General features: G+C 36.0%; 1 protein-coding gene across 1 annotated transcript in view; it reads left to right on the top strand.

The window, feature by feature from the left end:
* The window catches only part of PLA2G4A (phospholipase A2 group IVA), a 168444-nt gene that overhangs the window by 104810 nt on the left and 38008 nt on the right, over window positions 1–25626 (top strand). Inside the window, exons 8-10 of the mRNA XM_072648363.1 lie at window positions 11512–11648; window positions 22920–23142; window positions 24922–25036. Coding sequence (XP_072504464.1) covers window positions 11512–11648; window positions 22920–23142; window positions 24922–25036 — 475 coding nt within the window. The remainder of the gene's footprint in view (window positions 1–11511; window positions 11649–22919; window positions 23143–24921; window positions 25037–25626) is intronic.

The following is a 25626-nucleotide window of genomic DNA, read 5'->3' as shown; positions in this document are numbered from 1 at the left end:
TTTTAATCCAGTGGACACTGCTAAATTTTCCACATTTACTGACACATTGTGTGCAGCACTTTAACAGTATTATATTTAAGGATTTTAAATAGCTGAGCTACAATTCCATCACCTCCACTGGCCTTACTATTAGCAATGCTTCCTAAGGCTCATTTGGCTTCATTCTCTGCCTCGCCTTTTCCATCCGCTAGATGGAGCTCCGAGTCTATTTTTTCTTTACGCTCCTTAACTTTCCGCTTAACTTTCTGCTTGCCTGGACTCTCCGTCCCTCCCGTGTTCTCCCCTCCCCTCTCTCCACTTCCACTCTCATTCCAATCCCGCCCTGGCCTCTCCAGCCCTTCCAGCAGGCTTTTAATTACACCGAATATCAGGAAATCTAAATCCTCCAGCTCCCCAGGGTATTGTTGCTCATAAGCAGTCATTTGCTCTCCGACCGCTCCCCATTTTTCTCTTGATATTCCTGCCTGCTTGAGCCAAGGAGAAACTTTCCAAATCCTTTTACAAAATTCTCAGAGGTCATCTAACTCTATTGTGACCCCCGCCTTCCTGCATTCCTTGTGAAGTTTCTCAGCCCAGACCTCCTGTTCCTCTGGCTTTATTACTGGCAATAGATTCCCCATCTCTGCCCTTTTCCCATGGGTGTGGGAAGCTTCTCTCACTCTTTCTCTCCTTCCGAATCTAGGATTTGGGACTTGCTTCTTTCACAGCCCCTTCCGGGTGTTCCCCAAAAACACCCAGGATTATCTGCGCTCCCAGTCCTCTGTTGGGGCGCCAACCGCCAGGCCTAGAGGCCTGTGTGGGCTACCCGAGTCTTCTTACCTCACCTCCGAGGTCTTCGGTTGGCCAAAACCGGATGCTCATATGAGAGAAAGGACGTTCCAGAGTCGAACAAGGGTTGAGCTTTATTTCAGGGTCTCGGTTACAAGTGCAGGGAGGTCTTCCTTAGGAGGAAGAGGGGGAGATTTCCTGAGGAGGCTAAGATCTTAAGGGATTGGAAGTAGAAGTACAAGCGGGGAGAGAGGGGGAGGGGAGAGAGGAAAGAAAAGAAGCGGAGCCTACTGTCCTCTTGACTCCTCACATGCTAAGAGAGCTTTCAGGCTTCCTCAATCCTACTTAACCTTCAGCCGCACAGTTTGCATCTAAATACCATGCTGTTAGATAACAATAGTGTGCCCAGATCCGGGACGACCTCGAGGGCAGGGAGACTCCACCCATCACGTATCTCCCGGGGAGAGGCGGAAATACCCGAGCTAGCCGAGCTAGCTCAGTCTGACCTTCTCGAATCCCCGCTGTTCATGGAGGGCCTCGTAAGACTCTAAGATTTAGAAGTCCCACTTTTACCCGCCCGAGACCGTCCACACGGATTTGAACTTCCAATCCCCACAATTCTCCAGGTTCTATTAGTAACCACACCATCATGGTTTTTGGTGATGTTAGGGTCTTTCTTGTATAGCTATTTTGTGTAAGCTTGCCATCTCTTCTTAATCTTTTCTACTTCCGTTAAGTCCCTACCATTTTTTGTCTTTTATCATGTCCATTTTCACATGAAATGTTATATTTGTATTTCTAATTTTTTTGAAGAAATCTCTTGTCTTTTCCATTCTATTGTTTTCTTCTACTTCTTTCCATTGCTCATTTAAGAAAACCTTCTTATCTCTCCTTGCTGTTCTCTGGACTCTCCATTCATTTGGATATATCCTTCCCTTTCTTCTTTCCCTTTTCTTCTTTTCTCAGCCATTTGTGAAAGCTCATCAGATGACCATCCTGCTTTCTTTCTCTACTTTTTCTTTGGGATGTTTTTTGTTGCTGCCACATATACAATATTGTGACCCTTTGTACATAGTTCTTTAGGCATTCCATCTACCAGCTCTGATCCCTTAATCTTATTCATCACCTCTACTTCATAGTCATAAGGGATTTTATTTAGGTCATACCTATATGGTCTTAATGGTTTTCTCCACTTTCTTCAATTTAAATCTGAATTTTACCAAAAGAAGATCATAATATGAAGGTCCAGGTCTTGTTTTAACTGATGGTATAGCACAGACCTGCACAACCTGTGCCTCATAGGCCATCCATTATGCAGACCTGGTATAACGCTTCTCTACCTTTAGATGCAAAGTATATTATCAATCTAATCCCTGTGTGGAATTACTTTTTATCTTGTTGATAAAGTGCTATGACCAGAGAGTTATCTTCACAAAACTTGATTAGTCTCTGCTTTGCTTCATTTTGTCCTTGAAGACCAAACTTGCTTGTTATTCTGTTTATTTTTTTTTATTTCCTATTTTAGCATTCCAATGCCTTGATGAATGTGACATCTTTGTGTGTGTGTTATTTCTATAAGATGGTCTAGGTCTTTAGAGAATTGAACCATTTCATTGTCTTCAGCATCAGTAGTTGGAGTTTTGACTTGTGTCACTGTGATGCTGAATGGCTTGCCTTGGATTCAAACAGATATTCTGTCATTTTCAAAATTATACCCAGTATTGCTTTTCTTACCCTTTTATTGACTATAAGGGCTACTCCATTTCTTCTAAGGTATTCTTTTCCAGAGTATTATATGTAATGATCACCTGAATTAACATCACTCATTCCTGTCCATTTACATTTCCTGACACTCAAGATGCTGATATTTAAACTTTCCATCTCCCATTTGACCACATCCAGATTATGACAGCTCAGATTTTATTAATTGAAAGAGAGTAAGACAGAATATTCAGTAATAACTGATGAACTATGCCTTCATTAAGTCAAAATGACTAACACTTTTACTATACATATTTTGATTCATATTTTTAAAAATTTATATTTAGATAAATATATTTTAATTGTTCTGTGTTCATTAAAACTATGCTAAATAAGTCTATTGTAATGATGCTTTAGTGACTGCCTCACCCAGGAACTGTTTTACAGATTGACAAATTTTGTGTTTCTCAATTCTATTTTATTAACCTAGAATTCAAATTTCTAAATGATTGCACATTGAAAATGGAATATATCCTTGTAGAAAGCAGTATCTTAGATTAGGAGGGGGAGTTTATTCTTAATGACTTCTCATTTTTGTAGAAGCCACATATCAACATCGAGAATGGGATTTTATTGCTTTGATGTTCAGGTAAATGTAGCTTAAAATCATAGATATTTTTTAGGTAAAAATAAGCAGTGTACCTTGTGATTTGTAAATAATGTTGGGAATTTCACAGAATTCAACTCATTCACAAATTATATGTGTCATTAGGTTAATCCCTTAGCCAAACCCTTAGGGCGCCATGCCTTTTATAACTAGTGCTAGAAACATGCGAATTGTAGTTTTCATAGATGCTGAATTGTGTTTCTGATCATGTAAAACATTTATGAGGGAATTTTGGGCTTGCACTTTGAAAAGATAAAATTACTCTTTCAAGGCATAGGAACACTGGGCTAGATACAGAATGAGAAAAAATCTGAATTCTAATTCCAGCTCAAAGACTAACTTGCTATATGATCCTGGTTCAATTCACTTAAACTTTCTGAACTTCTGTGTTCCTCATCAGCAAAATTGGAATAAGAAAAGCACCTACCTCATCGAGCTGTTGTGGGGGTCAAATGAAAAGAACTGTGTACAGCAGTTTACAATCCATAAAGTATTCTACATCTAGCATTATTTTGCATTAAACTGTCATCTTGATTCCTTGGTATATTTCAGTCTAATTCATTAAGCACATTTTTATCATCTGCAGTGTGGATAGCATTAGACCATGTATTAGGGAAAATACTAAAATGAATATGACAACTAACACCTCCTGTCTTCAAAGACCTCATAAGGTGACGAGAAAAAAAAGACACAAATAAATATAATACAGAATAGGGCATTGAGCATAATGAACAGGAAAATTGCTGTAGGCTGCTGTGAAGTGGAAAAATCTTTCTAAAATCTCTCCAAACATTTTCATCATTTATCAAACCTCTCATGGGTTCTTCCAACAAATACCTAACACCCCACCCTGTTCCTGTCCAGTTCTCATGGCTGAGAACTTTGCCCTTCATACTTCATTGAAAAAATTGAGACCATTAGATATGAGTCCTTTCTTAGCTCTATTTCTCCCTCTCTGCCATACTGCTTTCCAGTTTTCCCAACAATTTTTACCATATAATGAATTTTTACCCCAAAATCTTAAGTCTTAACATTTGTCAAATATAAGGGTATTGTATTTATTTACTGCTGTAAATTGCATGTCTGCTCTGTTCCATTGATCTACCTTTCTATTTCTTAACCAGCACCAGATATGTTTGATAATTGCTGCTTTATAATATAGTTTAAGATCTCATACTGCTAAGCCTCCTTCCTTTAAAATTTTCATTAGCTCCTTTGATGTTCTTGACTTCTTGTGCTTTCAAATGAATTTTGTTATTATTTTTTCAAATTCAGCAAAATATTTTTTCTGTAATTTAATTGGGATAGCAATGAATGTACAAGTTAGTTTAGGTAAAATTGCCATTTTTATTCTATTGGCCCTGCCTACGCATGAGCAATTAATTTTCTCCAATTATTTAAATCTGATTTTATTTGTATAAAAGTTTTTTTTATAATTTTATTTATATAGTTTCTTGGTTTGTTTTGGAAACTTGAGTTGGAGACCACTGGACATGGAATCAGAAAATGAGGGCTCAAAATCTTGATAATCCATTTATCAGAAGGAAATTTCTGAAATATCAGAAACGTTCCTTTCAATGAAATTAAAATTCCTTAGCTTATTTGAAACAAATGAAAATAATCATCTACTTTTTATAGGATAAGGAAACATTTTTGTAAACTATAAAAAAGAATATAAATGAGATATGAGGAAACAGAACATTTTTTTCTGGGGGAATTAAGGTTTCATTGAAATGTTAGTATCTTGCAGTCAGTATTAAAGAATGAAGTGATGAACATGTGTCTTCAAAGTCAGTATGGGCACTTAAATCAATTTACTATGAAGACAAAGAATGTACCAAATCACTCTACGCAAGTATCAATGAATTGAATTTGTCTTTATCTACATGAAACACTGGAATGAGGGAGAAAAATCAGACTTGGTAGACTATGATATCTGAAGTCTTTTGAAGACCTGAGTTCAAATCCAGTCTCAGATACTTATGAGGTGTGACCCTAGGCAAGTCACTTAACTTCCCTCCATCTCAATTTGTTCAACTATAAAATGGGGATAATCAAAGCAGCTACCTCCTAGCATTCTTGTGGAGATCAAATGAATTAATAGGAAGAACTTTGCAAACCTTAAAGCTAAATGCTTTTTGTAATGATGATAATGATGTTGATGACGACTGTAGGCCATGCCACAGGAGAAGCATTTGAAGGTCTAAGGGATGCAGTCATTATCTTCTTGCCTATGTCCAACACATATGATAGCTGTTTTCAGTTATGTGGAGGGCCATTATGTGAAAGCCTAATAGGTCGTCTCTGGTAATAATGGGTAAGTCTTCAAGTAGACACCAGATGACCACCTATTTAGGGAATTTATAGAGTTGTTTAGAGCAACTAGGTTTGGAAGTGGAGAGAGTGCCAGGTCTGGAGTCAGGGAGACTCATCTTCCTGAGTTCAAATCAGTCCTCAGACACCTACTAGCTGTATGACTCTGGGCAAGTCACTTAACCCTGTTTGCCTCAGTTTCCTCATCTTTAAAATGAACTGGAGAAGGAAATGGCAAACCGCACTAGTATCTTTGCCAAGAAAACCCCAATTCATGAAGAATCATATATGACTAAAATGACTGAACAATGGAGCTGATTACTATGAAAGTAGGAGTTAGATCACATTGCCTATCAGTTCCCTTTCAATACAGAATTCTGCGATTGCTTTTTTTGCATCTCTCCAGGATATTAGTGTGGCCCAAAATATGTCTTGCTTTTTCGAATGTCAATATTCCTCTTTCCACTGGAGGTGGAAGATAGTTACCAGGAAATTAAAACACAAAAAAACCCCCACTGCACAGTATTTTTTTTTTTTTTTGCTTTAGAAGGAGGTAAATTGGCCATGCTTATTGTATTTCTTTGAAGCTCAAGCACTAATATATTTTAATCCAACTATATCAAACAGGAATTCAAGGTAAATGAAAGTTTCTTTTTTTAGTAATTAGCTATCCAAGTAATGGATATTCGTGTAGTATTTAGATTATGGCCAAGCAATGTTACTTTGTCTCAGTAGTACCTAAATGCGTTCAGCAACATGTATTTCTTTTTGTTATCTGGATTTAGGTCCAAGGCTAACAGCTGGATTTTGTAGTCATTCATTTATTTAACAGTTCTCTTAGAATATCCCAGACTACACAGGTTCAGAAAATTGAGCCAGAGTACAGCTCTCATATTTTGTTGAAATCCTCCTCATGTTACTGGGAGTGATTCATTCATAGAAGAATATCATTTGTCTGCCAGCATCTTATCTTTTATGTTTGATTTTGCATCTGAGGAATTTTGAAGGCAAAGGCATTTAAAAATTTTTCTGAACTTAATGGAACTTATGGAATTTATTGTCTTTATGGCACTTATTTAAATCAGTGTTCTCCAATAGCTTGGGCAGACTGGGCTTTACAGGTTACTTATCTTAGGATGACAAAAGTCAGGATTTACATGGTACCTTAAGGTTTGCAAAGTGCTTTGCATGTTATTATCAGATTTGGTTCTAACAGCAATCCCATCTCCCTTACCACCCAGCTATTCTGCCCCCTCTAAGTACTTCAGAATATTTGTAGAATTGAATCAAATATATTAATTGATATAATTTCTACCCTATTAATTGGCATCTTGGGTGAAATAAGTCTGAAAAGGGTAGCCCTCTTTAGGCTTATAAAAGTGTGGTAAAACAGTAGTATTATTTATATTCATAATATTTTATTAAAATGAAGACAATATAAAATGGATAACAAATTTTTTTCATGGGAAATCATGTGAATAGTCCATTTGATCTCCTGATCTAAAATGTGACATTATTTGGAGATAATTTTGGTATCATGGAGAAAGCTTTGGGATCAAAGGTGTAACTACGGATTTTTACAACTAGGAAATTCACACACACGCACACACACACACAACTGTGTCAAGGGAAAACAGCATGAAAGGCACCCTTAAATGTGGCTAGGGTTGGTAGGCAGAGTGGAGAAACAATGATTCTAGCACTCTACAATGCCCGATGCTTCCCCCGAAATAATTTGGTAGCTTCTTCTTTAAATTGACTGTAGCGTCTAATTATTAGTTTCTTCATACTTGGAATCTAAGAAGTCAGATGACTCAGATGTAACGAGAATCCCTGGGACTTAGAGGTTGGAGAGATCTACAGGGACTGAATTTTTTTCCTTTGTTTATGAGTACCTATGAGGCTTGAGATTCCTTAAATGACTTGAATCTTAAGAATAGTTCACTATTCTTTTATACTAGTGCTCCTTCCTAATGCCCAGCCTCTGAATCTCAGGAAAGCGTGGGAAGATAGGATGATGAAATTTGGGGGGAAAGAAAGGTCAAGGATGGGGAGGCAAAGTTGTCCCCAGTATGGAAAAACCTTCCAACAAGTGATAAGGTGCCATCTGCCTTCCCCTAATTTCTGATTTCTTAGTGTCCAGCTAGATGTCTCATGAAGGGTCACCTGCTGTGCATACTGAAGGGGGGGCTGGTTCTCTGGTCTTTCCTCTCTACCCCTAGAAGAAACCAGAGTTTGAGTTCTGTGAGTCTCTGCTGCCCAAGAAACTCTGGAACACAATCAATATGTTTCTCTAATGAGAGTTTCCAACTTCCCTCAAACCATTTTGAGATTACTTACCATCTACTCTTGTTTCTAATTAGTTATTTTCATTTTGTTTCCCTCATTGGAATAAAAGCATCTTGAGGGAAGGAATTGTTTTTGCCTCCCTCAATATCCCTAGTGCTTAGCATAACATCTGGTAAGGAGTGCTTAATATCAGTTTGTTAACTGATATTCTTTACAGAGGAATAATGTCCCATAATTAGTTAAGCCAATCTCCCATAAGCACCCACTTAATTTATAGTTCTTTGTGACAATAAAACATATCAATATAACTTATTTTTTGTGTAGAAGGGTCCTTTCCCTGTGTCCTCACCCATTTGTGAATATGGACATAGTAGGGATATTGCTAGATCAGACTGTATGAACAGACTCTTTACGGTCCAGTTTGAATCCCTATGGGGCTACTTACTGGTTATATCACATCAGGCAAATCACTCAACCTCTCTGACCCTTACTTTAGCTGTGAAACTGAGGGAGTTGGACTGAATTATTTTTAAGGTTCTTTTCACCTCTAACATTCTATGAAATCCTGAGTGTTTCATGGTGAAATTTGGGTGAGTGCTTATGAGAGACTAAGGAGAGAGTCACTTATTTGTTGCTGAAAGCAAGAAATGGTCTTTCTAGTCAGAGGAAGTACATCTCCCAGTTAGTTGACTTAAGTGATGTTAAGATTACTTCTATTTTATGTTAAGTGAACTACACAACCTATTATTTTCACCACTTTAAATGTACCTCACTTTATTCTATACTCCAGTGGTGTTCTTAGGCTTTTTTTTTTTTTACTACTTTATTGTTTATTTATAATGTATCCCTCACAATGAAACATTGAATTATAAATATCTTGTCCCATTATTCACTATTTCTTTCTGCCTTTTCATTTTCTCTCTTCAATTAAATCATCAGTGTGATATATTAGATAGATGTTTGGCCAAAGAACTGAAAGAGCTGATCAGTGTTTAGTATTGGCTCTGGAGTTGGAGGAAAGAGATTCAGATCTCTCCTCTGACACTTATTACCTGTATGACCTTGGACAGGTCCCCTTCCTGGCCTTAGTTTTCTTATTTGTGAAGTGAAGGGATTGGATTACATGTTCTTTGAGATTCTTTCCAGCTCTAGATGTATTCTTATGAAATTAAAAAGCAAATACATTTTTTAGTGCACATACCCCATCTGCAAAGTTGATGAAAAATTTCACATTGGACGTTCATAGCTCCAGGCTCCTCTGCACATCCCCAAATAACAACAGACAAAAACTAGACCAGAACAAGCTCCTTGAAACATACATTATGTTCCTCTCTACCTAGAAATGTGGATGTAGAATAGTAGATCATCAATTGACTATTTAAAGACAAGAAAGTGAAATTGTGTATTCAGAGGCTCAAATCTTTCTTTTTCTCCATCTTGTTTTGGCATATTAATATCTGTGTCTGCTAGTTTTTCTTTCTTTTTGATAATTGCACTATTAATGTTATTATTAGGAATAAAACAACATTAATAACAATTCTAAGAATATGTCAATGTTTTCTGGTTTATGTCATCAGGGGAGTTCTCTCCAATATCACAGATCATAGCTATTCACTAACATGTTTAAGAATCGCTTGAGGCTCAGGGAGGGGAAATAACTTGTTCAAGGTCATCCAGGTAGTAAATATTATTGGTGAGATTTGAACTTCTTTCCTCTGACTACAGAGCCAGTACTTTCTCCCCAGTATTCAGTATTGCTCACATCTTTCTGACTCCCTGGCCAAGTGTTGATCACCAGTTATAGCAAACAAATAGAAATGGGGGCCACTAATCCATACTTAAGGATATCACATGTTGAGCTAGTTTCAAAACACAGTGTCATCTGTGTTTTATGGTACTTTAATTTATTTTGTTAAATATTTCCCAACTACATTTTAATCTGGTTCAGCTACACTCAGGGTGTGGCAGTAGCCTGCAGGCCATGTATTTGACTTCTCTGTAATAGCTTATGTTTTAGTTACGGAAAGAAAACCACAGAGAGAAAGCAATAGTGACCAGTGGTGTAATACCATATCAAATGGAGTATATGATTGTGAGGTATACAATATAGATAAATATCAAGGTAGTGAAAAGGCTTAGAATGCAACTGAAGCATAGAAAAAGTGGAAGAGGAGAGTATACCAAGTGTAGCTAAGACATTTCAGAGGTCAGATATGGGACTGGGACTTTTTGATTACAAGTCCACCATGTTCCCAACTATGTAAACTTAGTAACTATCAACAAAGACAAACATAGGCCATAAGGGTTAGAACCTTTCATGAAAATGCTGGGATCCAATAAGGCAGACAACAAAGTCAAGAAAATGCTCCTGGTCTTTCTGGCTCCCCCCTTTCCCCTTATCCGTAAATTTCTCTGAAAAATTTAGAGAAGTCTTTCAAACCAATGGACAAAAGGTAATAATCAGATAAAGCAAAAGTCAGTATAATCTGTGGTTCTGTGCTGAACTGGGAGAATATTTCTGTGTAAGTTTGAGGTCTGACTTCTAATCACCACATCTCCAGTCTGTCTATTTTGGGAGGCCAGATGTACTGAAAAGAACCCTGGCCTTGGAAGAGAGGTCATCATGGCTCTGCCACTACTTAATAGTTTGCCCTGGGGTAAATCTCATAAACTCTATGAGCCTCAGTTTACTTATCTGTAAAATGAGGGAGCTGGAATAAAGGAATCTAAAAATTTTTTAAAGTCTCTTTCAACTACAGAATTCTATAATTCTGTGAATTTCAAGCTTGTTAGCAAAATGACCATTGAGAGCCAGGTTTCAAATTGAGGTCTTACAGAGTCTTGGGCAACATGGTTTTCTCACTAAAGAATTATTAATTTTAAATAGTGCAGATCTATTAGGGTCTTATATTTAAATATTTAGATTCATAAAATCTTTCATCTTTTAGATTTAAAGTTGAGGTAATGTAGTACTGTGTAAATGACATTACACTAAACAAGTAACTGGTTATAGTTCTGATTTTTGTACATATTAGCCAAAGGCCTTTAGACAATTCTTACCTTCTCTGAACTTTAGGTTTATTGTCTCTACAAAAGGGAATAATGGTCTTGCAAGCTTTACAGTTGCAGGCATTAAATGAGATCAGCGATGGGCGATGGGAGTGTGTGTTGAAAACTGAAAAGCACTATATAATTCTTATCCTTGAAATAGCTACAGGTCAGTTAGGAGACTATTCCAATAAGGTAGGCAAGAAGGTATGAGTGCCTACACTAAAGTGGTGGTGTCAGTGACAACAGAAAAGGAGGGAGTGGATGCAGGAAATATTTCAGGATCAAATCAATAGTACTTGGCAGTCGATTGGATGTGAGAAATGATAAGGAAGGAAGAATCAAGGATGATGCCAGTAATTAAAGCCTGATTAACTGGTGGATGATGCCACCAAAAGAAAGAGGGAAATCTTATTGACTATTTAAATTTTTCAATTAATTGATTTAAATTGAATAATACAGTATACTTATTTTAAAGACCTTCTAATAGAGCTTTTTTCTTTCTAATGTCAGATTAATTGCTTTTCTTTTGAATAATTTTATTTTGGTAATGGGGCTAGGTTGTCAAAGAAGCAAAGCTGCTGCTCTTTGCCAGCAATGTCTGGAATTTATAAAGCAAAAGTTGAGCAACAGACACCAAGAACAATCCTTTTTTGGTTTTCAAAAGCATAGTTTATTTTATGACTTTTGCTTCATTTGGGTCTTGTCCATTTAATTTTCCTTAGGTGCCAGTGATTGCTGTACTGGGTTCAGGCGGTGGATTCCGGGCCATGGTGGGGTTTTCTGGTGTGATGAAAGCCCTATATGAATCAGGAATTTTAGATTGTGCCACATATGTTGCTGGCCTTTCTGGCTCTACCTGGTAAGTCTGCATTTTTTAATCTTGGTCTTCCCATTTTGCATTTTAAGTTGTTTTCATTTAGTATTCCTAGGATTTTGAAAATGCGAAACTCAGACTTTGAAACACTGAATTTAATTTACCATGATGAAATGATTTCTGGTAATCGTAAAGAAGTTCTCTGGGTAAATCTATATCTGATAGGACTTGTCACAAAATTTCACTTTCCTTAGCATGGAAACATTTTATCTATCTATCTATCTATCTATCTATCTATCTATCTATCTATCTATCTATCTATCTACACATATATAGATGTATATATCTATCTATATACACATACACACATGTATGTGTATATATGTGCATATATATATTTATATACGCACATATATATGCATATAAATAATAAAAATAGTAAATTATACAAATTTTTAAAATGTTGCCATCCTGAGAAAAGTGAAATTTTGTGAGAAACCCCATCATATATGGATTGACATGTATATATGTATATGAATATCTATGTATATATGTACATATATTTAAAATGAATCAACCTGAAACTATATTCTAGATGCAAATGTCATATAAAACATGTCAAAAATACCTGGGCACAAAGAAAAACTTTTTTTTGGAGGTTTTTTAATAGTAGTCACTGGTCTCTCTGCCTTCTATGTCCACCCATGGTTTCTCCTGAGAACATCAGATTTTAGTTTATGTCTGAAAGTTCCCTCAGTTCCCATGCAAAGACTCAGGCTAACAAAATATTGAATACAGTATAAGATTAAGTTTTATTTATACTTTGAAAAAAATGACTCATACCTGAGCCCATAAACAATTGTAAGACTCATTTTTCTTTCCTGGTTGTCCTCTTTATTTCTTAGTACACAGTAGTCATGGCATTTCATACTTTTGACTTAAGTGATTACTATGTCAGGCACTATGCAAAGTGCTAGGGTTACAAAGAATGGCAAAAAAAAACAAAACCAAAAAACAGTCCCAGGAGCTCACATCCTAATGATGGAGACAACATGCAAGCAACTCTTACATGATAAATTGCAAGTGGATTGTATATCAGAGGAAAGACTCACTTGGGTTTGGGGGAAGCTCTAGAGAGAAGATCTGAGAAACGCAGTTTGCAGCATTTAAGATTGAGCTGAGTCTTGAAAGAACCCAGTCCCTAGTCTGATAGCTGTGGAGCCTTGACCAAGGTACTTTATTCCCTTAAATCCAGATTGTTCATCTGTAAAACAGACATAAAAAGCATCTGCACTCCCAATTCACAGGGTTATTATTGAGCAACTGACCAGACTGATGTCATTGTGAAGCTTATTTAGCTGTAAGTAAAAATAATTATTATGTTGAAGTGCATGCCATTCATTAAGTATGCATTTTCCTTAGGGCCAAATAGTATGAAATGCAGTACTGAAAACATGTGGAGTATTTCAGGATGTTTTGGTATAAACAAGGAACAAAAAAAATAATTTTAACATCTGTTTCAAATATGAATCATAGGATGAGTTTGGTCAGTTCATACTTAACTACAAGTAATTATAAAATTTAGTTTTGGATAGAATTTTAAAATAAATGTGAATAGTCTTTTCACAACATTTAAATATCTAGGTTTGTCACATTTCAATATAATGTAATTCTTTCCACAAATACATTTATGAAAACTCTTTTGGTTAAGATGCTCTGACAGTTAAGCTGTGCGCACAGGTGAAAGAACCACAGAAATGGAAACTTCTGGCTTAGTTGCATTGAATTAATTTATCATTTTATCCTATTTCAGTCAATCTGTTTGGACACAAAAGGAATTGATTGTTCTAACAGTGAAAAGGAAAAAACATTTTCATACATTGCTATCCACATTCTATGACTAAACATATCCAGAATCCAATACTTTTACGTTAGGCAACTAGATGGCATAGTAGAAACAGTGCACGGCTTGCAGTTAGGGATACTTGAGTTCATATGCCGCCTCAGAATCCTTACTGATTGTGTGACCCTTGTCCAGTCACTTAACTTCCTTGTGCCTCAGTTTTCCCATCTGTAAAATGGAGATAATAATAGTATCTACCTCATAGGTTGTTGTGAAGATAAAATGAATTCACATAAGTAAAGCAGTTTGAAAACTTTAAAGTGTTGTGAAAATTTTCTCTCTCTGTCTCTGTTTTTCTCATAGTTTGATAAAGAAATAGAACAGAGTAATAGATAGAGAGAATAGAGTGCCTCAGAGTAAGGAATGTCTGAATTCAGGTCCCATCCCTAACATCACTTATTCTCTTAGTATCTTAAGGAACTTTCTAAGACAGTAAGTTGTAAAACTATTGAAGATCTGCATCTGGGTAGGGAGTTTCCATATGAGAAATTCTCTCTGTGTTCATCCTTCCACCAATGAATGTATTCAACTCCACTGTGTCTTCTCTATTCCACTAAGTCTTTCTTTCTTTTCTTTTCTTTCTTTTCTTTCTTTCTCTTTCTCTTTCTTTCTTTCTTTCTTTCTTTCTTTCTTTCTTTCTTTCTTTCTTTCTTTCTTCCTTCCTTCTTTCCTTCTTTCTTTCCTTCTTTCCCTTTCCTTCTTTCCTTCTTTCTCTTTCCTTCTTTCCTTATTTCTCTTTCCTTCTTTCCTTCTTCCTTTCTTTCTTCCTTTCTTCCTTTCTTCCTTTCTTTCTTTCTTTCTTTTCTTCCTTCCTTCCTTACTTCCTTCCTTCCTTCCTTCCTTCCCTCCTTCCTTTCTTTCTCTTTCTTTCTCAGAGATTTATTTGCTTTATCATAACTAAGGCCTATACTTATTTGTGGGACAGCTAGGTGGTATAGTAGTTAGAGCACTAGGCCTGGGAGATCTGAGTTAAAATTTAATATCAGACAGTTTCTTGTTGTATGACCCTGGGAATGTCACTTAGCCACTATTTAGCCCAGTTCCTCATCTGTAAAATGAGCCCAAAATGGAGAAGGAAATGGCAAACCACTCCCATGTCTTTTCCAAGAAAACCACATAGACATGTCCATGGCATCACAAAGAGTCAGATACAACTTAACGACTGAACAATGATGCTTATTTCAGATTAGTATGAAGATTCTTTGAGCACAGTTGATCTCAGTTCTCTAAATCCTTTTGTATACTAAATACAGGATAGTCATTAGCAGTGATTTTTGTACCAGTCACTTAAGAGTTCTAATTCTTTATGGCCTTCAAGGTCTACACCCTCTGTTATAATAATTTTTTAAGTGAGGTCATTTTTCCTTCTGTCTGTGGGTGGGCAGAGTGAAAATCCAGATGGAGTTTGGAACCTGTTCAACGAACAAGTACTTTGGGGACCTGATTATGAGCTATCTTAATCCATGTCCTGATGGTGATGTAATATTCTTGTATTATCAAATTCAGGAGGACCCCTGATACTGTGTGGGCTTGATGATGAACAAATGAGATAATTTATGTAAAGGGTTATGCAAAGCTTTAGGGGCTGTATAAACATTAACTGATGAACCCTGTCCTGATCTCTATAGATTTATTGATACATATAGTATTGACTCAGGACTGTTTCTGATTTCTAAAATCACTAATTCTTCGATGGAGGTTTTCAGATTGGCCTGAATTTGCTTTTTATAATGAATGACAGAAACTTCATTCTAAGTTGGATAACAGGTAGTCACTTAACCCAAGAATTGATGATATACTCAGGATGAAACATAGTTTCTCTTTCTATTGTCTGTTGAACCTTTTCGTTAGGATTGGATAAATCACCTTTTTTGTGTGTACACACACACACACACACACACACACACACACACACACACACACACACACACACACACACACACACACACACACACACACACACACACACACACACACACACACACACACACACACACACACACACACACACACACACACACACACACACACACACACCCTTTGTGGCTCTGTAACTTTTTTCTTCCCATATTGGAAAGAGAAAGAGAATAAGCATCTTTTTTGTACAAATATTATCTGATTTGTTCCTCACAAGAACCCTGACTGGTCAAGGCTATTTCAGTGTCGCATAGCTAATAAGCCTCTGAGGATGGTTTTGAACTCAGGTCTTCCTGATTTCAGGCCCAGAGTTCTGTCCATCACCAGCTGCACCAATGTTCTCCTCCGCTCTTCTCTACCTCTTCCAACCCTATCCATCCTTCAGGATCCATCTCAAGTTCTAATAGCTGCATGGCATTTTTCCAAAATAACTTTGACCATCATGGCCTCTCCCTTCACTTAACTCCAGTGAAACACATTATTTGTAATAATATCAGAGTCAAGACTATCTGATATTTAATTATTTATTACCTTTTTTATTTTTTGATGGTTCTCTGGGCATTTGTCTTATCTCCCCAAATATATTAAAAGGCACTAGATGGGTAGGATAGTACTTTATATGTAGCATATACAGTGTGAACTGAAATATGTAGTGTGCACGTATTTATTCAGTGCTAATTTTGTATATATTATTACACATATTATTTTATATCTATGTTACATATAGTTTATAAATATCTATTTATGTACCTTTGTCCACATAGATAGAATGACATCTTCTTGAAGGCAACAATTGTTTTGCTTTTGTGTTTTTATCCACAGCACTTACCACTGTACTTGGTACGTGGTAAGTATTTAAGAAATTCTTGTTGATCAAGTTTGTGCAACACCATAAAAGGTACTATGAAGAAAGACAAAATGAATTATTTCAGTTTTCCAAAAATACATTAGGATTTTAATAGTCTGACTCTGAAGAATTATTTTTGTGTGTAATGGATGAGGCGAGTGAAACTCACAAGACAAAGGCAAGTAATGCATAAGATATAATTTAAAGGCAGTGTGGTATAGTGGATAGAGAAGCAGTCTTGGAGCCAGGAAGAACTGAATTCATTTCCCATCTCTGACACACACTGGCTCTGTGACCCTAGACAAGTCATATAACCTCTTAGTGTTATAGACAACTCCCTAAGACTTGAAGTTTCAGACTTGCAGTGGTGAAGGGAATTTCCTCATCAGGAAATTTGATATAGAAATGAAATTAAAGATCCAGTTCCTATCCCTACATAAACTAGAACAGAATATTAACTATATAGAATCACCGTTTCATTGGAGCAAATTGACTTATTGTAGTGTCTGGCAAAACAGGGGATTAATCAGGTTGAATGACAATGTTTACAGAGTTTAGATGTGGCCCTGTAAGTAATTTTAGTACTCATAAAGGCTGTCTTCAGTTTTATAATATAGGTTCACTTACATTGCAAAGTTTGTAAAAGATTCCCTAGGACATAAATTGATGAGAAAATAGAGGTAAAAAAATAGAGACGTAAAGTAATTACCGGTTTTCATTTGAAAAAAAAAAACAACACAGCTGAAGGGTGTGATATTGAAATTGTCCAAAAACTCTCATGGAGTTTCTTTGAAGTCTAGGTGGAGTATGTCTAATATAATAAGGTGGAGAATTATAACATCTCAAGAAGTGACTGAGTATATTTATCTTTCATGAATGTGCCAGATTTTCCACATTGCCCCTCCCTTCCATATCTCTTCCGTTCATGCTGCTTCCCATGACTTTAAAGAACTCTAGACTCTACGTGCAGTTAAACTATTGAGAGGGAAAGCAGAAATGCAAATTTGATCCTAGGAAGACCTTAAATATAGCCTTGTCATTCACTGTTCGATAATAAATTGTACTATGTATGGTTCAAATTAAGCTGTTTTGTACTATGAAAATTTTGTTTTTTCAATAGTAATATTTTTTCAGGAGTGACAAATTAGTTGATTATCCTATATAACAAGTATTCAATAATTATTCATATCTTGATTTGCCAAATAGTAGGCTTTTAGAGGGATAATGAATATGATTTTCAGTCCAGTGCTTCGGAGAGAGCTGGATGAAATGGAACACTTTAAAAAACAATTGTAGCTATTCATTGTTTTTGCTTAGTGGAAATATCGTAGACTTTGTAAGATTTTTGCCATGACATTTAGGTGTGGAATGAAGTAAGAAGGCTAATGAGTAGAATAAAGGGAAAAAAAATCTTGAGAAAATAAATGTCTGAGTTGTGTAAGATTCATGTCTAATTGATCCGTGGCCGCTCTTTGACAAAAATGAGGTAATAGAGAAGCATTGGGAGGAGCCCCAGACCACCCAGATTTTCTTTGATCACAGACAAGGAAGCTATCAAGGGCAAAATTCTCACTGCAGCTGCTATTATCTTTAGAGTAATTACTTTGACTAGAAATTGTATTATTAATTTGTTATTTTATTTTCATTGATATCTTTTGTTTGACCATCATCTTCATTTTCAGTATATTCCTCTCCCCCACCAGCTAGAGAGCCATCCCTTGTAACCAAGAATAGAAAAGAAAGTAGATAAAGTAGACCCACAAAACTAATCTATTGGTTCATTTTTGTGTCACATTGTCAATTGGACAGAGAAAAATTCCCTTCTCCTTTTTGCCCCTTCTCCTCACCCCCAAAAGGGAGATGCCCTCTAATGGACTTGGTTTCAGCTGTCTACTTCATCACCTGATGGACTGCCTGCTAGAGTAATTTATGTTAAAATAAATTAAATAAGCTGGAATTTCTCAAGCCTTTTAAAGTCACCATAGGTAGAGTTAGTTTGTCCAGGTAGCCAATCAGCTAATTTCCTTCCTGACCCAAAGAAAATCCCTCTTTGTAAAGAGATCGCCACTTTATTCCCTTTAATTTTGTAGCAACTTTTAAAAGCAGTAATTAAAGGACATAAGGTCAGAAGTTGATGTTGTGGGAAAGATACAAGTCAAAACCAGCCCATGTCTAAGCAGCAAGGAAGAGAAAAAAGATATGTTATATATCTTATCAGATGAGGCACCACTTTAAGGTACTTTTCAAAACTTAAACCATTAGATAAACATATATATATATTAGCTATAATAATAATAACATAATCCACAATAATAATGATGTCAGAGATTCTAGAACTTTCCAATAGGAATAATAGTTTCATACATATGTGTACACATAAACATATATGCATGTTCATGCATACACAATACATATGTATATAGATTATTGCAATATGTATTCATTCATGTGTATGCATGTATATAGATAGATTAATCTTCCAATAGGGATATTCATTACTGCTCCTGATTGAAACCGGGACTTTTAGAAGATAAGGAGTGATTTGGGATGTGACTAGCTGACTAGAGATAGTTTTAGATTTCTTTTCTGTGACCCAACATACCAGAATAATGTTCAAGGATGAAGCACAGTTAGTAAGGTCCAGGAAAAAAATGCATGAAAATGCTGATCCTCCATGATGGTAGTTGGGAGGCTGAAAACTATTAATTGAATGACAGAGAGAAAACTACTTATATAAGACTGTATATTCTAGAGGCTAGAAGATATGATATTAGGAAACAAAAAGAAAAGTAAGAGACCACACAGAAACAGGGGTAAGAACACAGGATTTGGAGTCTGAGGACCTGAGTTCAAAATTTATTAACTATATATCTTTTGAAAAGTCATTTATCATCCCTTGACTTCATTTTAATTATGAGTTAGAATGAGCAGTTTGGATTGATGAAAGTACCAATGTAGCTCTTGGTCTATAATATTATCATCCTAGCTCTAGTAACTCACAGGAGGCAATATTCAGGAAAATGAGCAGTAGCTGTACTCATGGCTTCAGAATTTGATATACTAATGCACAGAGTATGGCTAATAAAACAAATTAGTTTTCTTAGTGAAAAAAAATAAACACAGGCTTACAGGGATAACTGAAAGTTTATGAAATTTTAATTAAAACCAGAATAGAGCAATGGAAACGCATACATTGTTCTAAAGTAATACAGCAGCAAAAAAGAGCTTGCTGAAGAAACTAGAGTGGTACCATGGCACATGCAGATAATCCACAGTTGCCATGTTTGGAAATTGACAAACATAAAGAGGACATCAACTTGATAATCAGAGATAGAAGAAGTGAAAGTGATGATGTAGACTTTTAAAAAAATAATATTTTATTTTTTCCCAATTACATGTTTTGACATTTAAAAAATATTGAGTTCCAAATTCTATCCCACCCTCTAGAATCTTTTAAAATTTTTGTTAAGACCACATTGAGTATTGCTTCATATTTATCTGATAATGTGGTCTTAATAGATATTTTGAAAAATTCTAGGCCTGTACAGGAATTGAAGAATTTTGTGTAGTCACGGATTACTCCTGGGCTGTAAAAAAGAGAACTGAAATGGTCTCTTGACAGTGTTTATCGATGGAGTAGGCATGAAAGGAATCCTCCTGAGGATTTGCTACAGAGAACAATGAGATCGGTGGAGAACAGAATTTGTGCAAAGTGAAATTTTTGAGCTGAGTGATGAGCTCTGAGCTCCCTTCCTCCTCTGGGATTTATGATTCGAACTGTTAGAAACTGAGGGTCAATCATAAATAGAACCCTGACCTGAGAATCAGGAAGGCCTTCATTGAAGTCCTGCCTTTAACACCTATTGATAGTGTAACCCAAGGCAAGTTGTTTAACCTTTTGGAAAAGTCTCAGGCAACATTAAGACTGTAAATTGAAGAAGCAGATGGTGATCGGTATTGGTGTAGGGAATTTCTTCACAAGAAGAAATTCTATACCACTGAAATGTAGTTAATAATTAGCTCCATTGATAAACTCCATTCCAAAAACAGTTAGGAAACTTTGCATGGATAACTTGATAACTTTTTCTTGTGGTACTCCTAATGAGTATAAGTAAAAGATCTTTGAACATATTTGCAATTTATTTGACATGAAGAGGACCAAGAGATATAGAAATCATATGAAGAAATATGTTCCCAAACAACAGGCATTTAAATTTTATATTAACTGATATCACTGTCCCTAAGGTAGATGTGGAAAAATAATCTGGAAACAAAAATGGTTGAGAGGCAACATAGAATAGCGAAGAGGTGAAAAGAGAGCTAACTTTGGGAGTCAAGAAGACCTTAATTCAAGTCCCAATCATGGTCTATCTTGGTTGCATGACTCCAGAAAAAAAAAAATCACTTTATCTTTCTGAACTCTTGGGCAACCCTCTAAGACTATAAGTTGTAGACAACTGCAACCCTGTATTGGCAGAGGGAGTTTCTTGACTGGAAGTTCCCTCTATGAAATAGATCTGAAACATTTGTGTAGGGATGTATGGGTGAATGTATTTAGATGACATAGTAGATAGAGTATTAAACTTGTGGCTAGAAAGACCTGTCTTTAGATCTTGCCTCAACCAGTTATATAACTGCATGGCCCTGGGCAAATCACTTAACCTTTTAGCCTTAGTTTCCCCAACTGAAAATGGGGATAATAATACCACTTATTCCTACAGCGTTGTTGTGAGATCAAATGAGATAATTATGCTACATGCTTTGCGAATCTTAAAGTAATACATAAAACTTTTAGTTGTTACCATCATTATTATTACCACCATATGTGTATTGGGTATTAATATATGATAGCATCACACATATATATGTATGTATGTACTAAGGAAATTTTCTTATCTTACTCAAAAATTATGTATTCCTATATATTATAAACATTTTCAAGAAGAAACTATGAAGGTTCAGAAATGGTCATCACCAAAAAAAAAAAGTCACATGAAAAATGAAATTGATTATAACAAAAATAGAGAGGAAATGTCTGGTTACTGATAAGAGTACTTTCAGAATCAGCTGAATATGTGCAGTAACTACTTAGAACAAAGGATAAAATCAACACTGTTTTGGAAGGAAGGATGTATGGACTGGAAGATACCATGTACAGTTATGGCAGCTTCAATTAAAGTGTCTTCTCGCTATAAAATTGTTGTAAGAATGGTCTAGGTGCATATTGCAGGTATTCTTGATAAAAATATGAGCTGAAAATAAGCAAACTTTTGCGGATGATTCTTTTCATGCTAGGAATTATCTTCATAGCTGAACAATGGATTGAGAGTTGGAGCAAACCCAGAATTTTTCTTTATCTACTTTGTGTTTATTAAAAAAAAATTGAGCATAAAAAGCTCTCTTCCAATAAGGTATCTCCTGTGCATATGTTAAAAAAAATAAAATTAAAAAAAATTCTTGATATGTACCAACAGATATAGCTTTCTTTGAATATGCTTTTTGAGACATAATAGCAGAATACATATGCTCTTGAAAGATTCTTCCAGTTTCATGGAAGAACAGGTATGGAAAAACAGAAAAATAATGTTTATTAGTTGGTAAATTCCCTAAATGCTCCTTTTTTGATCATTTCATATTGTTTTCATTAGTTCTTAGAATACTACAGTACCTCCTCAGTTCCACATTTATTTGATAGCGAATACACATGGAGCACTAGCAGTACACATGGGAACAATCAAATGAATGAATGGTCTATTGCATATCATGGTGACCAGTGATTCCTTGTTGTATACATTTTATCAAGCGAATATTGCTGTTGCATCAGCAAGGTACTTGGGATCATCAAAGATTCTGCTCAGTTTCTCAAATGCAATCCAGCATGATCTCTTCTTCCTTGTCAACTCTGAGTTCAGTTCATCTGAAATGTCTGTGCATGACATATATCTTAATTGACTAACTCAGTGACTTCTCCATCCAACTGTCTTTTTATAATCAATATTTATTAATTATGTGCCAGGCATTTTGCTAAGTACTAGATTTGATTCTCAAGAGAAGAGGAGGCAAATATATATATCCTATTTTCCCATTGGTTGAAACCCTTTTCTCTTCCCTCCCTGCCACTTTGTTTTCTTTGTTCTTCATTAAGTTATCAATGGTAGGTGAACTAGTCAACGGTATGGGGCAGTTCAAAAGCATTCTGATTTTGGAACTTGAAAATGTGGATTTACTTGCCTATGTGATACCAAGTAAATAACTTCTCTTTTGTTTTCAGTTTCTTTACTACAAAATGACAGAGTTGGACTAGATGACTTCTAAGATTCCTTTAAAATCTAAATCGATGATCCTTTTACCCAGGAGCATCCTAGAAGCCTATGACCAAGAGTACTATACTAGGTGATAGGAGAATACAGAGAAAAAGTTAAGAATAAAATAGTTTCTTCCTTTATTGAAGTTATTGGTAATTGGGAAAATAAACCATACCTGCCTAAGTATTACATAATTATGAATGTTGAGTCCTCTTTCTTTGTGCCAGAGATCTTGGATTAACTGCTCTTCACTTTAATTTCATGTACTGTTAACGATTTTCTTTTCAAGACAACTGTCATGAGGCCTTAATTTTTGTTGACTGCGTTTTCTTTTATTCTTATAGGTACATGTCATCTCTATATTCTCATCCTGATTTTCCAGAGAAGGGACCAAAGGAAATTAATGAAGAGCTCATGGCCAGCGTCAGTCATAATCCCCTTTTGCTGCTCACACCCCAGAAAGTCAAACGCTATATCGAGTCCTTATGGAAGAAGAAAAGCTCAGGACAGCCAGTCACTTTTACTGACATCTTTGGGATGTTAATTGGAGAGACCCTAATCCATAATGTAAGCTACACTAACATTTCTAGTCCTTTTTAAAATAGAAATAAGTATCTTTCATCAGATTGTATAAAATATAGGGTTTTTTTGGTTAAGTCTCACAATGATAGATAACTGGAGTATTATTGCTTAGTGAAGTGATGAAAACTTGTATGAAATTTAAATTATTAAGTAAGTGTCTGGTACTAAGGTCCTTAATTGAATGTGCCAATCTTTTACCTCTTGATAAATGGATAGGTGCGTAATTGAAGGCTTTCTGTGTTTGGATGTGTGCATGTTTTTAAACATGCTTTTATGTCTTTGTTTGATTGCAGGGAATTTGGGTCATTCTGGCCATGTTAGTAGTTAGGTGTGAGAGTATTCTCTATGTTAAGTGCATTTTCTTATGACTTTCTTTCATCTTCCTCTTCCATTTTATGGAGAAATGGAGAAATTATTTAAAAAGTAATGTGATCGAGTGTGACAGCAGAATCCTTAAAATCATTAATATTAATGATAACAGTAATTGTGACAGTAATATTTGACATTGATACAGTGCTCGAAGGTTTGTGAAGATCTGCAATCTTGTCTCACTTGATACTCACAATATCCCTGGGGGTTAGGTACTGCAGTTATTACTATCCCCGTTTTACAGATGGGAGAACCTGAGACACAAGTTAAATGACTTGCTTATGTCCACAAAGCTAGCATCTGAGAGAGGATTCCAACCCAGTTTTCTCCTGACTCCAAGTCCACAACTCTTCCCGTTTGCCTTTAGGAACGATTATGTGAAAAATCATTTTAACACTTCCATAATCAGAAGATCTGTGATTTCATTGGTGTGGACATTTGCTCCAAATACTCTTGCTCAAAATGATGACCTCAGTTCTGCAGAGAAAATCACAGACAGTACTGTAGTGAACTTGTAGTACTCACTGGGAGAGAACAAATTTATCTATGTGATGTTAGACTAACTTGACCATGAGGCTTTATTTCAGTGTAGTTGACAATTAGTGGTTTGATCTGTAGAAAGTCAATCTTTTCTACCTGATTTCATGGTTTGGAAAATGCTTCCCTGGCAACTTAGCTACTTTTCCCTCTCACTTGTCCAGCCCCTACACATAGAAGTATTTTAGAAGAGGGAGGGGGTGGGAGCCATCACACACACACACACACACACACACACACACACACACACACACACACACACACACAGGAAGGATCCAGGACTGCCAGGGGATGTTGCCCTCAGTCTCAGGGAATGGACCACATGGAGCACGCCCACATGACTGATGACCACAAATCAGCATTCCATCTGAAGATAAAACAGAAGATGGAGAGGGATCCTTCAGTGCCAAGATATCCTGAGGAAAAGTTCCTTTCTGACCCTACAATTGGCATTTCAATTGACGACGTAACTTCCTAGACTGTTTTTAGAATGCAGATAATTACTTCATAAAGCCTGCCTTTCATTTTGTTTACATAGATTTCTAAAAGTAATGAACATATTTTCTATTATGCAGGTTCAAAACAATTTAGAAACATCCTGTTAAAGAGGCAGCATACATTAGTGAATAGTGTTGGACTTGGAGTCAGGGAAAGCAAGGTTCAAATCCTACCTGAGACATTTATATCAACTCTGATTTTGAACCAGTCACTAACTTCCCTGACTTGCTTTCCTCTTCTGTAAAATGGGATGGAAAAATTAAATGAGATTTGCAGAAACATTTTGCAAAGCTTAAAATGCTATATAAATAACAACCATTTTATTTAACCTACACTTGTCTCTTATTTTTCTTTGAGCAGAGAATGAGCTGCACTCTAAGTAGTTTGAAAGAAAAAGTAAATAAGGCACAGTGTCCTTTGCCCCTCTTTACCTGTCTCCATGTGAAACCTGATGTTTCAGAGTTGATGTTTGCAGGTATGACTTCATTCTTTCCACATTTTATTGTGTTTTTTTAATGTCTTTTAAGTTATTATTTTTGTGTGTGATAGAGTTTGGAAATTCTAATAGAGTTTGGGGAGTTGAGAAATAGGAACAGTTATGTCAGACATTTAACTTACGGAGTTTTATAAGACCCTTTAGCAAAGGTATGTGCTCACGACCACCAGCACAGTCTCACAACAGCTCTGTGTGGCTGAGTGCTATGGATGTGATTATCACCATTTTTCAAGTCAAGAAGCTGAGACTCTACCAGATTAAATGACTTATCCATGGTTACTCTACTAGTAAACACAAAGGGCAGGATTTGAATCCAGGACCAGAACTCTTTCCACACAGCCTAGCCATCTATAAAAAATACGCCACTATAGGATAGAAAATGGTTGGCTACGTAGAGAGAAGGAAGGAAAAGAGCTGGAGTTTTTGTAAATAATAAAAACAACAGGGTCAGTGACAGCTTGTTCCCTTGTGTAGTCCATGAAATGAAATATTTCTGCTGCGATCCATCACAATCATACTTCTATGTCACTTAGGCTTGCCACCTCAGGGTCTTAACTTTGGCCTTTCCC

The sequence above is a fragment of the Notamacropus eugenii genome, chromosome 2 (assembly GCF_028372415.1).
Source record: "Notamacropus eugenii isolate mMacEug1 chromosome 2, mMacEug1.pri_v2, whole genome shotgun sequence".
In the NCBI taxonomy this organism is placed as follows: Eukaryota; Metazoa; Chordata; class Mammalia; order Diprotodontia; family Macropodidae; genus Notamacropus; species Notamacropus eugenii.
Note: the sequence above shows the minus strand (reverse complement) of the source record. Positions and strands in the feature narration are given on the sequence as shown.